Source organism: Chaetodon trifascialis, chromosome 21 (genome assembly GCF_039877785.1).
Source record: "Chaetodon trifascialis isolate fChaTrf1 chromosome 21, fChaTrf1.hap1, whole genome shotgun sequence".
Taxonomy (NCBI): Eukaryota; Metazoa; Chordata; class Actinopteri; order Chaetodontiformes; family Chaetodontidae; genus Chaetodon; species Chaetodon trifascialis.
In genome coordinates this window covers 13639421-13659152 of record NC_092076.1, presented here as the reverse complement: position 1 = coordinate 13659152, position 19732 = coordinate 13639421, and the positions used below count along the sequence as shown (strand labels likewise).

Genomic DNA, 19732 nt, shown 5'->3' with positions numbered 1-19732 from the left:
ATACAGTCTGCAACATGTGCACCATAATAACGTGTTTGCTGACTTTACAGAATGAGCATGAAGTAGCCGTTACTGATGTAATCAATATGTAATGTTCACTTGACCCAGATTTGCGTTCTATACTGCAAGCTACAGGAAAATCCAACATCTCCATTATGTATGAGACATGTTTACGTTAAGATGCAACCTCTGCATTTTACTGACTAAAATGGAGTAAGCATGTACAACATAGTGTACTGCTGGGAAAATATAACATATATTTTTCGCTCTGCTGCAGTCATGGCAGGCTGGATGGCCATTTATCCCCCTTAGCCACATGTTTACTTTCATCCTCCAAACCTGAAATTTATTAAGGATTTCTGCTGCAGAACCGTCCATGTTTGCATATTTCTAATGCAGATTTGCCATTCACTCGTTTGTTTACTGACAGTTCGGGGAGGGAACGCAAATAAATACGTGAGGGATCAAAACTGTGCGTGGGTTAAAAGTCTCGCATTGCTAAATTGTCATAATTTGTTTATTGAACAGGATAAAAATGCTTCCCATTAGTGTAATTTGTCAGATGTCTTTGAGGTCCTCACATGCGGAACAGCCCCAATACCGTCGCTGACTGGTCAGTTATCTAATCTAAATATGAATTAAACAGGATGTTTGTCAGTTTATGTGCTGAACAGAATTTGAATTTGACCATTTTACAACAAGAACTCATGACCAGCAGAGGTGCAATGTGTGTGTGAGATGGCTCTGCAGATGGGACGCCTTCTGAAAAATACTGTACGAATCTCTAAATAACTGAATCTTTTGACATGCTGTTGGTATGATGATGGATTCAGGCATAGCAGCAGGCTCAGCCCTGGTTAATACTGTAGTGTAATGAGAGTTCATGGAGCTTCACAGCCTCATAGCAGTGCAACAATCTGTCATATTGAACTACGTGACAGGCCAGCAGAGTTCAAGCTAAAATAAAATCCTTCCTCATTAAGCAGGGACTCCTCCGATGCAGCTAAAATGAATTCACTAGTGGGAAAGAAATTGGACTTGAAATGATGTGGCAAGTGCAGCTGATGGGATACAGAGCAGGAGAAAAAGAAAAGAGGGATCTGTACAGGAAGAGGAGAAGCAGCAGCATGAGGTACAGAGGCCTGTAGGACAGGGACAGAGGGAGAAGAATGGAAATAGGCTTTATTTCACTGCATGACCAGCCACACAGTGGTAGGTACACATTCCCGCAGCGCAGACTCAAGCAGCCCATTCACTAAAGCTGGAGCATAACTGTGTTCTGGCAGACGGCTTCACAGAAGCTGTATGAGGCACAGGGTGGTTTCTAATGCTACAGAGCATGAGCTGACCTGTTCAGCTGACCCCGGCTTTGTTTCAGGGACTCCACAAGGAAGCAAGTGCAATTAATGTCAGAGCTATCGCACGTTATTGTTACTTGGAATAAAATTCCAAAGCGTGCAGCAGTTTCATTTTGAAGAATTTGATTCAGTCATTTGGTTGACTTGCTAATGTTTTCAGGGTTTGTAACTGCAAAGCTTTAAAGAAAAGGTACATTTTGAGAAATGCACCTTTTCCCTGCTGAAAGTTAGCAGAGATCTACACCACTCTCACATGTGTAAGTTCAGTGAGAATTATGGCCAACAGATTCATTAGCTTGTCATAGCACAAAGACTGGAAACAGGGTGAAGCTGCAAATGATAATTATTGGACAGGGTTAGGCTAGTGGTTTCCTGCTGTATCCAGTTATTGTGCTAAGCTAAGCTAACTGTCTGCTGGGTGTACTTTCATATCTATCATTCAGACATGAAAATGCCATCAACCCTCTTATTTATCTCTCAGTAAAGAAAGAAATTATTGTATTTCCCCAAATTCTGCACTATTCTTTTAAACATGCACCGTTTAAATCAGCTGTCTTGATCAATATGAGAGTGAATTCGATGGTAAAGGCACTCTTAATCTCCACTGCATTGTAAAACTGCATGCACCGCAACTACAGTAAATACAGTAGGTCCAAGTAAAACCTTCACCTTACTTTTTGCTTTTAAAGAATGGGTTTAAGTAACTTTAATGAATGTGGATCACTGATGATTCTAATCTACCATTACATGAGCTGATAACACTTTGCTTATCTGCTCATGGGGATGAGCTTTGATGACCTTTTATGCCTCTTGGGATAAAAAGTAGTGCTCTGCACACCCACCAACTGAGACGAGCCCTGTGCATCATCCAGCCTCCTCCAGAGCCATGAGAGAAATGCAGTCAATCCCCATGCAGGATGAGAGAGATCACTGACCTCCAACTCGCCTTCCCTTGTAATGAAATAACCCATCACCTCACGATGCTGTTCTTATTTGCCCAGTAATGCTCTGATATGCCAATTAAATGAGGTGGCTAGCATGTTCAGGGGCCCGGTGTGCTAAGGAGAAAATGGCAGCCGATGCCAGTATGTGGGCAGGCTGTGATGAACCAGGAGGATGGAGGAAGGAGTGTTACCTACCTCCTAATACAGAGATTTAAGAAGGAACAGCCATCACAGAACAGAATGAAAGAACAGAGCAAAAGGTGAAAGGGTGAAAGGTTAGAGAGAGGGAGCGAAGGAAGGAACAAAAAACACAGAAGGATTTCCAAAAGACATAAGCACAAAAATCACCATGCCAGAGAGAAGTTGAAAGTGTAATCACAACAAGGAGCATGCCCCGAGTGAGAGGAGAGGAAGGAGAGGAGAGGCAAAACGAAGAGGAGAGGTCACAGGATGAAGGACGAGGAGAGAGGAGACACTCCTGGCAGCCTTATCATGAAGGTGAACAGTTTCTGGGTGAAAATGGGCAGAAATCATGAGCTGACTCAAATTTGGTTTTGTCATGCTAACATTGCTGAGTGTGTAGTGTTCACACTGGGTAAAGAGTTTCATTTAAAACGCCAACATGTCCTACACTCACTCAATACTTGACTGTGTTGTTGATGCACAGTTTGGTCCTCCTGTGTTAATGCAAAGGGCTCACAGCTAAAAACAAGCTACGAGTCTAAAGCCGCAGCTCAGGCTAAATCATAAGCAAGAACTGCAGGAACTGTCACCTGATCGGACCAGAACGTGGCACAGCTATATTAATCTATATACGATCACCTATCAAGTGGTGCTGCTTTCATTCTCATTCACAGAATTCTGACTCATGACTGGCTGCAAACTGAGACACATTTCGCAGTTTACACTGAGGCAGAGCAGTTCTATCAAATTGGATCATGTGACACTGCTACTGACGGCTTTCTCGAATTCACAAATGTACTTGATGAGAAAACGCATTCATCACAGCAGTTCCGCTGAAATGAAATGATTTTAATTAAAACACTGGAGCCCTTAATTGCTGGAAATGATTTTTAAAAGCTAAATGGTAAGCTTCTAAAGGTGAAATTGCTCCCATCTGTCAGCACAAAAACCCTGCATCATTTCCTGTTGCAGACTGAATGTTGAATTCTGCCATTATTGCCCAAGAGCTGTCGACCTCCAGCCTGAAAGCCCGCCATAAACAAGTTACACACAAACAAACACTCATCGCCAGGAAAATGAAGGACACTGCTCCTCAAACAAGACATTGAGGCTCTCCCGATATAAATCAACATAATCAAGGTTACTTTTGTGACTCTGAATGCACATACCGAGCTTTAAGAGCCAGCCTTCTCTGTCAGGGTTGAAGAATGTGTGCGTCAGATCGTTCCCATCATCCTCTGGGATTTTGAATGGCTCGTTTTTGATGCTGTCGTAAAGGTTCTGCAGGCAGGGGAGGAAAACTATTAATCAAAAAGGTAAACAGAGGAGGAAATGCCTTTTGCGTATGGAATGGGTGTGACAGAATGGTCACACATATCAATCATCACACACGCAGTACAAAGAAATCCTCACCCTGAGAAGCTCCTCTGGCAGATCTCCTCCTTCATTGATGCCTCTGTTCATGGAGATGAAGCGCTCCACAGGGGGCTTGTCTCTGACGTTAGGGTTATGTAGGCTGGTGTTCAGCATGATGATAGCAAATGAGAGCACGTAACAGGTATCTGAAAGCATCAGTAAGGGAATAAAATGGGTCACAAAAGTGTATATCCTGTCATAGAGAACCCATTTATACCTGCTACTAATGTGCTGTATTTGGATATATGCAGCTATGTGTCTGCAGTAATTAGATGAGATCACTGCAGTCCAGCTTCTCAGACGTGTTTATATTATATTGGACATTTACTTTGTATATTAGACAGGGAACCCAAGAGTTTTTAGCATGTGTGGTGGAACATTTTAAGGTTTCAGTACATATAACAGGATGTCATCAGCGTACAGTGACATTTTGTGCTTGTTATGACCTATTGTGTTTTCATTCCTTCTTACAGATGTTTGTAATATTGCTGTTAAAGGAAGCAAAGGGGATCAGGAAGTGAGCTGCAATTCTTCTAAATGTAGATGTATATTTGTAATTGATTTAAAGGCATTTTCTTGGTGGCTGAGAAAGATACAAGATTGTCTATTCGGAGAGAAAAGCCTGGTTTAGTCTTTCTTTCTTTTACCAGCACATCACATTTAGACACATTTAGCCTTTTTTTTCAATAATAATATTGAATTTGTACTGCGTATGAAAAATGTATGTGGTATGAGTGAAAGATAAAGTGAGGGGGGGGGAGACAGGGCTTTAGCCTCTCTACTGCGTGTTAATGTTCACTAACACGGGCCACTGGCTGCCTGTAAATGAATCATTCATTCCCCTCTGTCTGTCTCCTCTCACTGACACACTTTGGTCCTGGCTGTCCTGCGCTGCCTATTGTCTGCCCGCTGACACACATTCCCCATTAAAAATAGAGGAGATTCACACACAGTGTGTTCTATGGGAGAGAGGTGCTGGTAACTGTCAGAGGAATGTCAATGTAATCAAAAAATTGATGAGCGTGATGAAGCACTGAGAGGAACGGGTGGCTCATTCCTCTGGTAATTAAAGTTCCCTGATCATTTTATGTTTTTATGGGCTCAGTGTGCGGTTACTGCGACACACATGGCTCTAAGCTGCTGTTCCGCCTTGCATGCCTGCCTATGCACAGATTGTGGATGAGACTTTATGGGGCAACTGAAAAAATATTTCTTCAAAATGTCTGACAAACATGCAATGTGTGGGTATGAACAGTGACAAGGCAGAAATCATCGGAAAGAGTCACAAGTCATGTAATTTCTGAGCCTTTCCTGCATGTGGTCTTGTGTGTAGCTTTACCACCATGCATTATTCCATTTTATTAACAGCATTCAAAGTTGCTAAATCCATATCTGAGCATGCAGTAGGGGAGAAAACCTGGAGTATCCCTCCATGGGACCACATGCACGGTCAACAATCTTGTACACAATAGGATGCTCTATAACGTCTTTACTTATTTACGGACTGTTGTGGTTGTAGGCTTTGTTTATCACAAGACCATATATCAAACAGCCTGGTTGAGTCTTCCTGAATAATGGATGACCCTTGTTTGTTGCTGGTTGTTTACTCTGAACTCATCTCCAACAGTGAACTGTGATCTGTAGCTACTGTGATGTGGTTAATCCTCATTGAGCTGCAGTTACAGTAACTCTTATGGCTTAATGACTAAAATGCATTAAAAAACAGGCCATCACTGAATGCATCCTAGACCCTCGGGCAGTACTTATGTTGGCACATTAGGACAGGCTGCTTGTCAGCGCATTGACTGTTCAACAAATTGGATTTCTCACTTTGCAACCTGACTATTGTTCATCACTGATTACATCCCAACCAGGGATACTAAAAGGAATAAATACATAAAATTAATAAATGAAATAGTGAGCTAAAAGAATTGCATGAATGGTAAATATAGGTAGCTGAAGTAAGGCTTATTGAAAAGCTAAGCAAAATGGATAAATAGTTCCTGTTAGGCCTAATGGATAAGAAGTTGAAATATCTAAACTATCACGGAAATATCTGTAGGTAATGGATAATCATAGCTGAAACATCCAGGTTCCACCTTCAAACGGTTGTAGTACAAATGCGATGAAGGGGCACTGGGCATGTTTAACAAGGCAGTGGGGGTATGTGAGGTTGGGAGACACTGGTGTACGTGACAACAGTAGCCGGCTCAGTGTCTGACCTGTCGACTGGAAGACTCCGGGGTTGCACTGGCAGTACCGCGAGGCAAAGGCCTCCATCATACGGTCAATCTTCTGGGCTTCACCTGGCAAACGGAAACTCCACAGGAACTGCCTACAATTGGAGGGAGAGGAGGGGGATTTAATGTGCAAGGCCACAGGGAGTCAGGGCGCATCCCTGTCGTAACTATCGTGATTCTTTTCTGCACAATATCCTTCTCCTGACCGTAGTGCTTGGACGAGGTTGAGGTCTGCAAACTCATGCAGCTCCACAAAAGCCTGCAGCACCTTGATGTTGAAGTCATCACTGGCGGAAAAAAGAGAGAAAAATCTGATTTCAAATACCATTCTCTCTCTAAGCCATTTCCTTTTTTTTTTTTTTCAAAGAACAAGAAGATCATCCAGGAGACATTAAAACACCTCAGAGAAGATTTAAGATAACCCTGAACATGATGTGGACCCAGAAGACAGGGTGGGGAAAACCATATTTCCTCCATGAAAGCATTTCTCAACCTGAATTCCTGTTTCTCAGCATTCCTGACATGTTTGTGCCCTTATTCATACCGGGCACTGAGCATGGAGTCTGGAAGCAATTTTAACAGCTGGCCAATGCTGAGTGTTTCTCCACCCTGAGGGGGGAAACGGTGAGACTGACTGATGAAAAACAGCTCAAACTGAACCCACACAGGCTCCTTTTTGTCAGAGGTTTGTTTGACCGTCAGAGGACTTTTGGAGGAAAAGTCAACAGCTGCTCTCCAGCTGCGGTCACAGCCTCTCTGATCCTGTTTGTTGTACATCAGGGTCCACGATCCTGATCCTGTATCGTCTTTGTGCTGTGTATTGTTTGAAATGAAACCAGGAATTTTCAGGCTTAGCGTTTTGTGTTTTTTGTGGAAAGACGCAGTGGAAAAATTGAGAGGAGTACAAATAGTGTTAGCTTACATGAAACAAACAACAAACTTGTATTGCAATAACATTCTTGGATTATTTGGATGATGACTGGGGGCTTTTCCTCTCCACTGAGTGTTTGTGACTGTATTGTACCCGACACTGGCGTCTACAGCCAAATCAAATCTTATCCTATGAGGATGTTCTATAAGGTTATTGCTATAGGTCTATTTATTACAAAGACACCTGAATGTGGCCTTTTGTTTGTAAAAAAATAGCATATATGTGTCTCAGTGTGATAACAGTGAGTGTATTGTTTGTGTAAAACAAAGCTGAATCATACAGGAACAATAAAAAGGTCTTGTGGTGTAAATTAAGAGTCAATCACTGACTCAGCTTGCATCCATCTCCTGCTATCTAACCACCTTCTAGCTTCTCTTCCACTCCGTCTGCTTCCCTCCTGCTTCCCCCTCCTTCCACCTGCCTCTCTGCTCAGCATGTAATGATAGGTTCCTGCTCTTTGCATAAGCTCAATTAGTGATAATTACTGAGTGTAAACTCTCAGCCTGTGTTTAGTGTGATTTCCACTGGGTAGGTGGCCTCTTTGATGATCCACCGTGAATAAAGCCTATTGCCAACAAGAGGAGCCCCCAGCGTCCCCCTCCCCAACCATCAGCATCACTCACAGTGTGTGTGTGTGGGTGTGTGTCTGCTCCATTGACAATGTTCATCTGTCTATTGATGCACAATCAGCACCTGTTCTCAGGTAAGATAATGAAGGCTCTCGTTGATGTGTTTCCTGCTTAACAGTGCAGAATTTATTCAGCTTCTAACTCTTCTTATTATATAATGTATGCCCCCCAGAAAATCTGCATTTAATCAAGCTCTATACTTTTACTAAACAAGTATAGTCTTTAGCTTTTTTTCCGGCAGGAAACAAAATGACATTTAACTGGGCTTGTTCCCACAGAGAAAATAGCGGGTTTGTGACCAACACAAAACAACAAAGTTGCCTTCAGTGGTATTAGTGTGTGGAGTGCAGGCAGCCAAACATGCGGATTCTTTCACCGCCCTGTCTCATTTTCTCCACAGCATTTTCTCCTGTGACGTTTGTGGTGCTAATCACTCATCGGTGTTGTTCTTTCTGTTCTGCGCCTCTCAAAGATCACCCTTCAGTCAAAGAGCGCAGCTCGTCTGTGATGCTTTTTTTCCCTGTTGAGAAAATTTAGATTTTATATCCAGATCTTATTCTCTATATTCAAAACAAAGTTGAGCTATGTGATAAATGTGATAAATAGATGGATATATATCAATTACAGATACGTTGGTGATGGTATTAGTTGTTTATTAATCAGATATCGATGTTGGTATTGGCCTCAAAAATCCAGTATAGGTCAGGTGGTGAAACACTGCTGCCAGAAAAATAAAGTGCATCACTTCCTGTTCTATATAGAATTTATAATGGAGCAAATGTAAGGACTGACTACAAGTTGAACTGATTGTAGGTTGAATCGTTGCTTTGTGCTCAACTGAGGATAATGAGCACTGATAATAACTTTAAATGACCATCTATCATATAAAGTATGTGCAGCTCACGATACTCTCAGAGTATGTGTCGCACATAGTTGTACTCAAAACCTTTTCAACTTAAAACAACTTTTCCAAATGAGTTCTTTCAAATTAAGCTGAACATAACAAAGCTGGGGTTTAGTGCCTAATAAATCTGGGACACTAAACCTTTGATGTGGGCTCGCTTGCAGCTCCCTTTTCCTGGTTTTTGATTCAGTGTATTTCGTCCCTGTTCGCCTCGGCCTCATACGGCATGTTTAACTATCTAATCTCACCCTCAGATGACTCCATCCATCTCACTAGCTGCAGGACTTCCCTTCTTCTTCATTATCTAGCAGTCTGGCCTGAAATGTGAGCAGCTGGATGCCCTTTTACTACCTGCTATAAGTCCACATGGGTGGACTATGACAACACACTCACACTGACTCATCCTGGAGGGGGTCAATCATGTTCTCCCTCTGTAATCAATTAATCCAGCCCATAATTCCTTTCTCTAATCACAGAGGGAGCATGAATCTGATGTGAGGAAGACTTTCTCCTGCAGCCTGATAGATGCTCTGTCTCACCGCTCGCCTAAGTAGTCTCCGATGACCGTCTTGTTGAGGCCCTCGCCTTTGTAGAGGAACTGGGCGATGTCTTCGGGAGTGTGCTGAAGGAGGTCGTTCTCCAGCAGGAACTGAATTCCCTAAAGAGGAAAAGGAGAAAACAGGATGGCTGTTCGTCTCAATTGAGGAAGGTGATGGAAAATGACAGGGGTTCATGGTGAGAGTGGATCGCCTTTCACACCAGCTCCAAAACTCAATCCTGTCAAGGCTGCAGGGACCATTGGAGGCTCTGGTGGGGTTGGTTGAAAACATGAGGACATGCCGTACCTTCTTTGGATCCATGTTGAATTTCTTGCGGCCCATGGCGATTTGTTTGTTTCTCTGCGATGTTTTGCTGCGACACAGACACATTTCATCAGGTTACTTCACTTATTCACCCTGAACAACACTGAACAGACTGTGAAGCACCTGAACGCCACACAGAACAATATACTTTATTTATAGTTGCAAACTAAAAATATTGTTTCCTGCCACATCTGTTCCTCCGATTATCTGTGTACATGTATGGGTCTAATCTGAAAAACATATGCGCACACACAACTTCAACAAAAAAAACACCATGCAGACGTCAAATACGTGTAATGCAGGTGATAAAGTGACAGATGAGAGGACAAAGCAGACATAACCTTAGCGACAGACAGCACACACTGTTCACATATGGAGACCATGCCTTATTGATTCATACTGCGCACATATGCCGCACATTGACAGTCACTGTTTGTTTTATGCAGCTGTTGGATGGACATTGTGCACAGTCTAGCCAGGCATTAGCATACAGTATATTGCATGGAATGGTGTCATTAACATTCAAACAATAGGTGTCATCAGTCATCGTTTTATCCATGCAAACAGTCAGGTAGATATGACATCCTGATATTCTTATCACATAAAGTTACATCCTTTCCAGCTCTGTCTGTCATTCAAGACTAAAAACACCTCTGTAATGCACCTGTCTTTGACCTAACATGCAAATCCCAGCTAAGATAGAGGCAGTGAGTCAGCTAAGAGCTGCTTATTTATGACTGCAGGTAAAAAAAAACAAAAAAAAAAAAACAGTATTGTTGTCATTTAGCCTGAAGAGGTCATTATCTGTATGCTTTCTGGGAATTTAGGGATTTTAGTGACTACAAATGAATGTTTTTCATGGTTGTTGTATTTTTTAAAGGCTGGTAATATTTTCTATATTAGATTCTGCATCTTGGATGCTGAAGAAAATTGACATTTATTGCTGCCAGAAGGCTCTCAAACAGCCTTTAGACTGTCATGTAGAGAAATTAATGATAAAATTTACTGTAACTGAACTGGAATGTCTAAATCATGTGCGAAATTAACAGATCACTGTAAAGGCTGTCTTTGCTTTGGTCCTGGTGTCATAATGTTTCTACATGAATGAGTCATGACATACACAGTTTCTAAGCACTTGAAAATGCTATGTTCGATACATCATATGCACAAGCTAGATCTGCTTCGGTGACTTACCTTTCTCCAACACACGTTAGCTGCTCGATCTCTGTCATGACCTCAGCTATCTCAAACTTCAACCTCTGAGAGGAAAGAGCCAGACATGTAACAGTTGGTTAAAAAAGGAAAAAGCGTGAAAAGGACATGGAAAGCGCTGTACACGGTGGAAAATTCAGAGTGTTGAATCTTCATCTGGAACAAAGATGAACTGTAGGTCAATTTGCATTGCTTACAGCATGCAAATAGAGCTAAAGGGCTGCAGTAGATAGGCAAAAAGAAGGCAAAGGTCAAAGATTAAGACCAAAGCTCAGAAAATATACCAAGAACATACTTTTCAGGCTCACATTAAAATAATCTGCTATCAATACAGCAAAAAAGAAGACTGCCATCGGAGTTACACCACCCTTCCGCTGCTGTACAGACTGCATACGCTCATTTGCCCAAACACACACCTCAATATCATCGAGCAGCTCCCTCTTCCTGCGTCGGATGTTTGACAGCTCATCCCTCTCCTCCAGGGACAGGTCCTCAGGAACTGAAAGACATGATGGAGAAAACACAGGACGCCTTAACTCTCAGCTGCACACAGCTCACGTACCCACTCGGCTCACTGCAGATGAGAGAAAACAGAAGCGAGCCCTAAATCCAATCTAGTACCCGCACGTTCGTAAGGAGTTCACAGAGAGGGAAAGTCGAACAGGATACATCCTCCTCCTCACGCAGCTATGTGACAGGGCTGCTGCTGCCGCTGCTGCGTTGACTGTTTCACCCTGTTCAGCTGGAGGAACACATGTCAAGAGCCTGCACGTTTGTCTTAATTAACTGGAGAACAAGAGGAGGAAAGGGGTCTTAATTATTCCACTTGAAAGTGTTTTGCCCCCTCCCTCCTTCTCCACTTGGCTCAGGGGGAAATTCTATTAATAAAACCAATCCAGATTAGGTTTTCTGTCATTAAAAGTGAATTTGGTAATTTAACATGGACTACGACCCTGATTCCCAGGCCATGAGGGTTTCACAGCTCTGGGCAGAAATGAGCAAAATGGGAGGATGACTGGCTTTCTTCACTCTCATCTCTCTGTCTCAATCTTGTTTTTCAATCTTTTATCCCTCTCCTCTCTCTCCATTTCACTCTCACCCACGCACACTTTATTTCTCAATTTTCTTCATCATTCTGAGGCACAGAGAGCCCGTGCGATCTTGCTTCATTAAGCCAGCTTAGAGGCAGACAACGCAAATCTCTCAACAGGAAAATGGCACATCTAATATCACAGCCGCAGCTTTGTGCCTACATGTTGCTAAAGGAGAGATACATAAAAAAAAAAAAAAGAAAAAACATCACTTGTTATTTTCCCTGGCAGGCAGGAAGCAGCGCCAATTAAAGCAAAACAAGGTCACTGGGCTCTAGAGGAAGCATTCAGCCCGCTTTTAATTCAACAACTTGTAAAAGAGTTGCGTTCAGGGGAGCCAAGTATTGTTACAGATAGTATTCGCATTAACGCTCCGACAAAAAGCACTTCCGAACCTAGTTGTTTAATCCTGCAGCACCGTGATGAGGGTCAGACACAGTGGCAGAAACAGCTGAGGGATTTCCTTTGTGGGCTGTGTTTTTAATAGACAAGAGAGAGGGATGTAAATGTACAATGACTGAAAGTATGAAAACAAAGACGTTAATTAGCGTTGCTAACCTCCGGCAGCCTCACAGCGCTTATGCAATACAACTGTGAACACTGTGACTGTGGCTCTAAAGCCAATTAGTACTCTTAAAAAGTTTCATGCCTGCTTTACATAATTCTTTAAAGTTCCACTTGATGAATGTTTTCTAAATGTTTGGCCTGTAGGGCCTAAATTGCTAGCATAGCATATTGATGTTACAATTTATGTTAAAGCACCAGTGCGCTGTGTTAGTGCGGCTAGCGTGGCTGCAGACTCGAGCAAAAACGTCATTGTCGTATCATAAACTTACTATTACTTCATATTTTTTTTATTTTGAACTGTTACTGTCACTGTTAATTTTAATATGTTAATTTGTTTTTGTTTCCTGAAATAGACAAAACCACTAATGGGAAAAACTGTTAACCGCAGCCCTAATATTAGGATTATTCCATGTTTCTCAGAAGAAGACGATGTGCCAGCAGCAGACAGCTCCGTGCTTTCCATTTGCCTGAGGCATAGATTAGCTAATGGACATATCCACTGGCAGCAACTTGCATGATTACAATCTTGATTCATTACAAATCTAATGAAAGGAAGAGAATGTTCCCTGTCATGTAAGCCTCCTGACATTAATGGCAATGCATTTCCATTATCCTCCAATTCAAGTCCCTCTTACTGGATATACTTTAATATACGTCTTTCAAAGCACACATTTGATAACAGAGAGGACTATAAAAACCAGTGCAAATGTCTCTGTTCCAGGGGATAATCTTGTTTTAGTGAAGGGGGAAGCTCCTCCACAGAGGTGGTCCACCAATTACGTTATTAACACACTTCCCCCTCTGACCTTCCATGAGTCACTCAGGAAATGAGTTTGTGTCTTTAGCAAGCGCAGGGCCAAAGCTGGTCGTTGCCTCTATATCAGCTCAAACCAAACACACCCATGCTTGAATGGTAATCTATAAAAATCAATTACTGTGTGAGTCTTTGCTTCATACTAAACAATAGATTTTGTAAGGGTCATATTGACCAATAGCACGTGCTGCACGTGGTGAGGCAATGATTTCAATTCGTGTGTGAGTTAAATGTGCAGGAAAGCCAGTGTATCTGGCGCTGGGTTGAGAGAGTCCAAAGGATTTAAACTCCAACATGTGCGCCACAGAACAAGAGGCTCCAGTAATTTCCCCCCTAAAAACAAAATCCCTCAAAATCTACTTTTAGGAGTAAATCCCCTGCTGCTCTTCACACCCAAACCTAACAACTGTCCCTGGCCACCCACTGAAACCAGAGGCTTTGATGGCATTTAAACTAATGCCGGGATGCTCTGGCACGCACAAACTCCACACCACTTGCATCAACCTTCGGTCTCATAAGTTAAATGTTTAAGCCCTTTGTTAGAGTGGACAGACAGAGAGAAAATAATCCAATTTTCAGGCCCTGAGAACTGATTCAAGGACTTTCTTAAACCAGTATCCATACTAGTCGCCCAGCGAGGTACTCAGAGCGCATGGAGCTCAGAGTGGAAATCCCACGCTCACTTAACACTGGCTGCGCTCCCAGTTTTCACTGACTCGTGTGAGAGAGAGAGAGAGCGGATTTGTCCAGATCTACTGGCTTTAAACTAGCGACTACACCCGCTCTAATATCTTATAAAGTGGGTGAGCTTCAAAAAACAGATAACCCTGTTACCGTGGTTGGCCCTGCAGCACACTGGGACACACGCAGGGAAGCAGGAAGGCAAGGGAAACTTCCTCTGGATCTAGACTCTAATCTGAAACCCGCCGCTCCCAATCCCTCTAACTGTAGACGATGACATGTCTGCATTAAAGCCTGGGTCATACATAAAGACAGACAGACAGACGTGTGGATAGAATGGCACATGAGCACATACAGACCAAGGCCAGCTGGCACTAATCCACCCGCCCTCCCCGCCACTCTGTAAACCCAACGCGAGTCTGCTGAGAGCGGAAGTGTGATGTATAACAGCGTACAGACAGATGTTGCCGCCAACCAGCCGCTGCATGTCTTTAACCTACTTTAACCTGCCTTTACTGATGCTAGATATAATAACGTGGCAGTCAGGAGTAGCTGTCTGCGGAGCCACTTTGGCGCTGAGCCATGTAGCGGGAATGCCAGGACATCTCCACAGAAGCTGATGTGAGGAGGAGGAGGTTATGATACAGAGGGTGAAAGGTCGTGCACACAGGAGTTGGCATGCACGTGCAAAAAGGCTCAACGCTGCCATGTGGCAATAGAGATAAAGTGAAACTGAAACTTCAGGATTCTGTTCCCAAAACAAGAAAACCTCTTTCAAAATCTCACTTTAAACACAACACGCCCGATCCAAAGAGTTTCACAGCACAGAGAGAAACAACAAAACACAGAAGAAGAAAAAGAAGAAGTGACAAACCAACTATACAGCAGTCAATTAAAAGAGAAAACAGAGAAGATTGTGTGCATGCTGAGACTTTACGGTGCTAAATCATTATGTATGAGGAGGAGCAAAAGTGACATTTATGCCCAAGTGGCACATTTTATCTGAACAAACAGCTGACTTCCTTTCAAACTGCATGAATTCCTGATAAACTGACGGTTTGTGTTGTGTGTGGTATCTGTCCCTCAGAAATCATGCATTATTACAGCGCGCTGTGCTGCTCAGAAATAATTCAGGAACAACAGTCCTGGCTGTTGCGTGAGAAGAGAGATTTGGGGAGCTAATATGGTTTTGAGTTTTTAACTACCGCTGGGGTCACGAGGAGAATCTGGGGCTCGGGGAGCTGAAGAGCCCTCCCACTGATTGCTCTGGTTAATCTGCAGTTTTGGGGAGGGACCCCCTGCCGTCAGTGCATTTGTTCGAGTGTGCGGCTGCATAGGCGGTGGTCTGCACACGATGTCCTTCTTATATCACACATCTGCTCAGCATCAGCGCTGTGTCAACATTTGATTTGATGAACACCGCGAGTAGAATGTGAGGGGCCTCCACTGCCGTACGCATATGGCAGCCAAAGTAACCATAATCTGATGATTTGATCAGCCTGAGAATGAATTAGATGGATGCTGTTTCTTCTGGCATCCAGGCAGGATGAGGGGCTTTCACAGACCGACTGCAGTCCAAGAAGCTCCCTGTTCAGCCTCAGCAGCAGGGCTCAGATGATCATCCAGGTTTGAGGCAGAATTTAGAGGGAAGCTGTAAAAGCGTTGACGTTAATATCTTTCACTTCTTTTCTCCCACAGGGCTGGAATATCTAAAACTCAACAAAAAGGGGGCGGCCTACTGGTGCTACACAAAGTTAAAGCCTCTTCACTTTTATCTACATTTAGTTCACAGCACTTCCAGTCATCATAGAATCTAGACTGGACATTATGTAACTGTTTTCATGCTGCCTTCAGGCAGCGTGGGCACAACGGGAAGAACAGGAAAACCTCCTGTTATTCTGGACGCAGAGCAAAGTCCAAAAAAAATCAACTTTGGCAAGTAAAATTAACTGTTCAAAGACAGGAGAGTTTTTACTGGCATTGTGTCTTATGCAGTTTTGGCAGGTAGACCAAAAAGTACATTTTGGACCCTATTTGGGAGGTGTACACAGATTTTTCCAAGATGGCTGCTCATACTGCTAGCTCTGTAGCCCCACAAATAGCTGTTGGTTAGTCAGCTGCACCTGCAGTGTTAGGCATTAGGAGTGGGTCAGTAACAAGTGAAACTACACAAACTGTGAACAGCTTCCTTCAATAGCAGCTAATTAGTAGATTTAAGCATGATAACACGCTAAACTAAGCTGGTGAACATGGTAAATACTACAGTTGCTTATCATCAGTTAGCATCGTCACTATGAGCATGTTAGCGTGTTAACTTTGGCAAAGTACCATCGAGCTTAAGCAAAGCCTCACTTAGCTGCTAGCATGGCTGTCTTGCGCTGGGATTTCCTGGCTTTAATTATTGTAAATTCACGCTTCACAGTGTCAAAGCGAACTCAGGACTAATCCTGGCTTCAACAAACAAGGATGGAAGATATGGATGTGACGATAAATGTTGAAAGGCGTAACATTTGAGGGATTATTTCCTGACAGACCCTGCAGTTGCTTCCTGTGGCAGTCAGGTGATTGACAGGGAACAGAATGAATGTAACGCTTTATCTGATGTGAACACGCTCACCGCCTTTATTGTGATAGATATCAAGCTTGGGAGCAATTTCTAAATTGGTATTGGGTTCTTTTCATTACATACAGGACAAAGAATGAGAGGAAATACGTTTTGATCTCTCCAGTGGTGACGACTACGAGCAGACACCAGCAGGGAGAGGGTCAACCTGGATGATCAGCACTAACTTCAGTCCTTTCAGTGTGGAGCTCTGTGTCGGCCTCCAGCTCGCCTGGAGGTTCAGGATGTCCCTGTGATGGTTGTGCGCCTGCCTGCAAAAACACTGACTTTGGTGGACCACCCTGATCCCACTCACTATGAGACCAGAGCTGCCTTTGATCAAAACAACAGAAACCACCCACAAAGTTTAGATAATAGGTTCTCTCTTGGTATTGGCTCCAAGTTCGCTCCCAATTCCTTATACATGGATCTTGTTAAAAATCAAACTGTCCATGTCTACCTGCTGGATGAAACATTTTCCACTAAAAGCAGCCTTGTCTTCACCGAGTCTATTTGAAACTGAGCAGAAAAGAAAATATACACTTGATCATGAAAAAAAAGAGCAGGAAATGACATGAAAAAGCGCCAGGACACGTCATTAAGGTGAGAACGGGCTGGGCGTTGGCGTGGTTCTCCGTTTCACTGAAATTAGGCGTGGATTTCTCCAACATATTACATCTCTGCTGGGCTTAATGCCTGCCTGTGTTCCTCCCCGACTCCTGCTCATTTAATTTGCCGTTGCTTTTGTCTCCCATCTGCTCTATGTCTCACACTTAAAGGGCTTCCCTCTCGACAGCTCCAAGCAATAACTCCAGGCAAAGAGCACCTCTATTCACAACAGCAGATATGTTGCCTTACTGACAAACTGCTACGATGTCTTGTCTCTCTCACACACCCACACACACACACACACACACACACACACTACCATGGTGATGGGAACATGTCAGGAAGCCTCCCCAGTCTCTCCCTTAATCAGGTCCATATGTAGTCTTCTCTCTCAACACTGCACTTTGTTACAAGCTCCCGCTCAATCCCTGCACATCACGCGCCAGCACTGTCTGTGTTTGTGTATTTGTCTTGTTGCATGTGGTATAATGTACTGTATGTTTAATCTTCTAATGTTGCGCCACAAAAACCCATAATCTTGGCAGTCAAAATGAATTTTCTGTTCTTTCCAAATCTCCCCCTAAGCCCTTCAACAACACAGCCAGCCTGCAGGGTCAGCCAATGAGACTGTGAAGAGTACATTTTAGCACGTTTTTTGGCATCTGTGTGGACAAACATGAGAGACACGTTTTGTCTAAGCAATTATAAACGTTCGTTTTAAGGCTACTGGGGTGTTGCAGGAAATTTACAAGTGGTGAATTAAATCCAGCCCCATGATTTTAGAGGAGAAATTCCTTCTGCAGCCAGGTGAATAAAACTTACACGTTGCCATGCAGTATATCATTTTAAAGGAATAGTATGACAAATTAGGAAATACGCATATTGGCTTTCTTGCCAAAAGCTAGATGAAAACTCTCATATCAATACCATAATGAGAAACCTAGTAAACATAGCTTAGCACAAAGACACGAAACAGGGGAAACTTGTTTACAAAATCCACCCACTAACAGTCCGTCACAGTCTCTCATAAAACTCCAACGTGTTGTTTTTACACCTCAGCTTTTGGACGAATTCAACAAGATATAAAGTGTTAGTATTGGAGAGGAAATACTGGAAAATGTTGGAAATGCAAACATCACCAAAACACACCGCTACATGCCCATTTGTTGTGCAATTTTATTTCAAATGTAAGGAAGGAAGGAGTTTTTGGCTGCAACTGCTTATTGATTTCATTCATCTGTATCCTATTACAAGTTCCCAGAGCCCATGGTGACGTCTTCAGTGGTCAAAAGTACAAAAGATGTTTAGTTTACTATTGTAGAAGTCAAATAAATTCACATTTTAGATGCTGGAACTAGTGATTTTTTTTTTTTTTTTGGATTTGAAAAAATGGCTCAGACGCTTAACCACAACAGCCACTAATTAATTTCCAGTCAATCAACTAATAGTCCAATCATTTCATGCATTTCAGCTGCGAGCAGACGTCTCCAGGGTAACATTAACACGCAGATGCAGTGAGGCGCAGATGTTCGAGCTCTGTGCTGCTGCTGCTGCCTCACCGCTCAGCATCAACCGCGTACAGTAAGCCGGCCAGCCTCCCAGGGCGAAGCATAGCTGAGGAGCAGCCACAGCTCGCCTCAAGTGACTGTCTGATGTCCTCCCACACACTCGCCCTGCAGCCACAACAAAGACCGAACCCTAATCACACCAACTTCCCCTTCATACCAGCTAATCTCCCGCAGAACTACTGTACTAGATGACAAGAAATCACATACTGTATGTTGATTCAGGTTTTCCAAAAGCCACCTTGGCTTGGGTTTCATGCCTGCCGGGGGTCAATGTGATTTGTGAAATAATGTGAACAATGTGGAATAATTGCACAGAGTCAGGTGTCCATAAAGTTGGAGGAGATGACTGCAAAATATGCACTGGAAGAAAGGCACCATTTTCCTTTCGGAGAGAGGTTTTTCATGACAAGAGAAGACCAAGCAGCAAGCCAAGGTGTGTATTTATGCCTCTGCACACAGACACTCCCAAGTGAGCGCCATTAAAAGGATCTTACAGACAAAACAGCCGCGCTGCAGTCAGATAGGATTTGTTATTTTAGCACACGCTCTCGCATTGAGTCCAAAGACAGCAGAAGAATTGAAGGAAAAGAGTTTCCCCTCCAACTTTTCCCATGGTCAGACAGACAGCTGAGTGTTGATTGAAACGGAGGGGATATCACACCACTTACACAGGAAATATGGTGAAGAAAACCTCACAGGACCCCATAAACAAACATTTCAGCAGTTTTTGTGGCGTCTGAACCTTCAGACACTCGACGTGTTTTGTTTAGGAGCCTCGGCCATCACAGATATTTTCATTCGGGGGCAAGGAATTTTTAAAAGGTGAATTCCATCAATTCCAGCGTTTTAATATCCCCGCCTCCCGAGCGAGCCATTTACTCGGCCGATATTAATCCCTTGACTGAAGCATCATAAAGCTGCAAGAAAGAAGCGAAAACACAAGAAGGCCAAGTGTTGAAATTCATGGCCCCCGTCCAGCCGTTCAGCGAACAGCTTTCCAGCCAATTTCTGCTTCTGTGTTCTTTCCACTTCTCCATCCAGCTATACAATGATGCTAAAAACAGGCACATGAGTAACAAAAACACTTGGGATTTCAAGCCTGTTGCTGATTTCCATTCAT

The 19732-nt window shown here is 43.2% G+C and overlaps 1 protein-coding gene across 1 annotated transcript in view; it reads right to left on the bottom strand.

Annotated features, from left to right (window-relative positions):
- LOC139349328 (cytohesin-3-like) overlaps positions 1–19732 on the bottom strand; it is a 29604-nt gene that overhangs the window by 5855 nt on the left and 4017 nt on the right. Inside the window, exons 2-9 of the mRNA XM_070990032.1 lie at positions 11097–11179; positions 10663–10727; positions 9451–9517; positions 9145–9263; positions 6348–6428; positions 6124–6236; positions 3899–4047; positions 3655–3766 (exon numbers count right to left, since the gene is read on the bottom strand). Coding sequence (XP_070846133.1) covers positions 3655–3766; positions 3899–4047; positions 6124–6236; positions 6348–6428; positions 9145–9263; positions 9451–9517; positions 10663–10727; positions 11097–11179 — 789 coding nt within the window. The remainder of the gene's footprint in view (positions 1–3654; positions 3767–3898; positions 4048–6123; positions 6237–6347; positions 6429–9144; positions 9264–9450; positions 9518–10662; positions 10728–11096; positions 11180–19732) is intronic.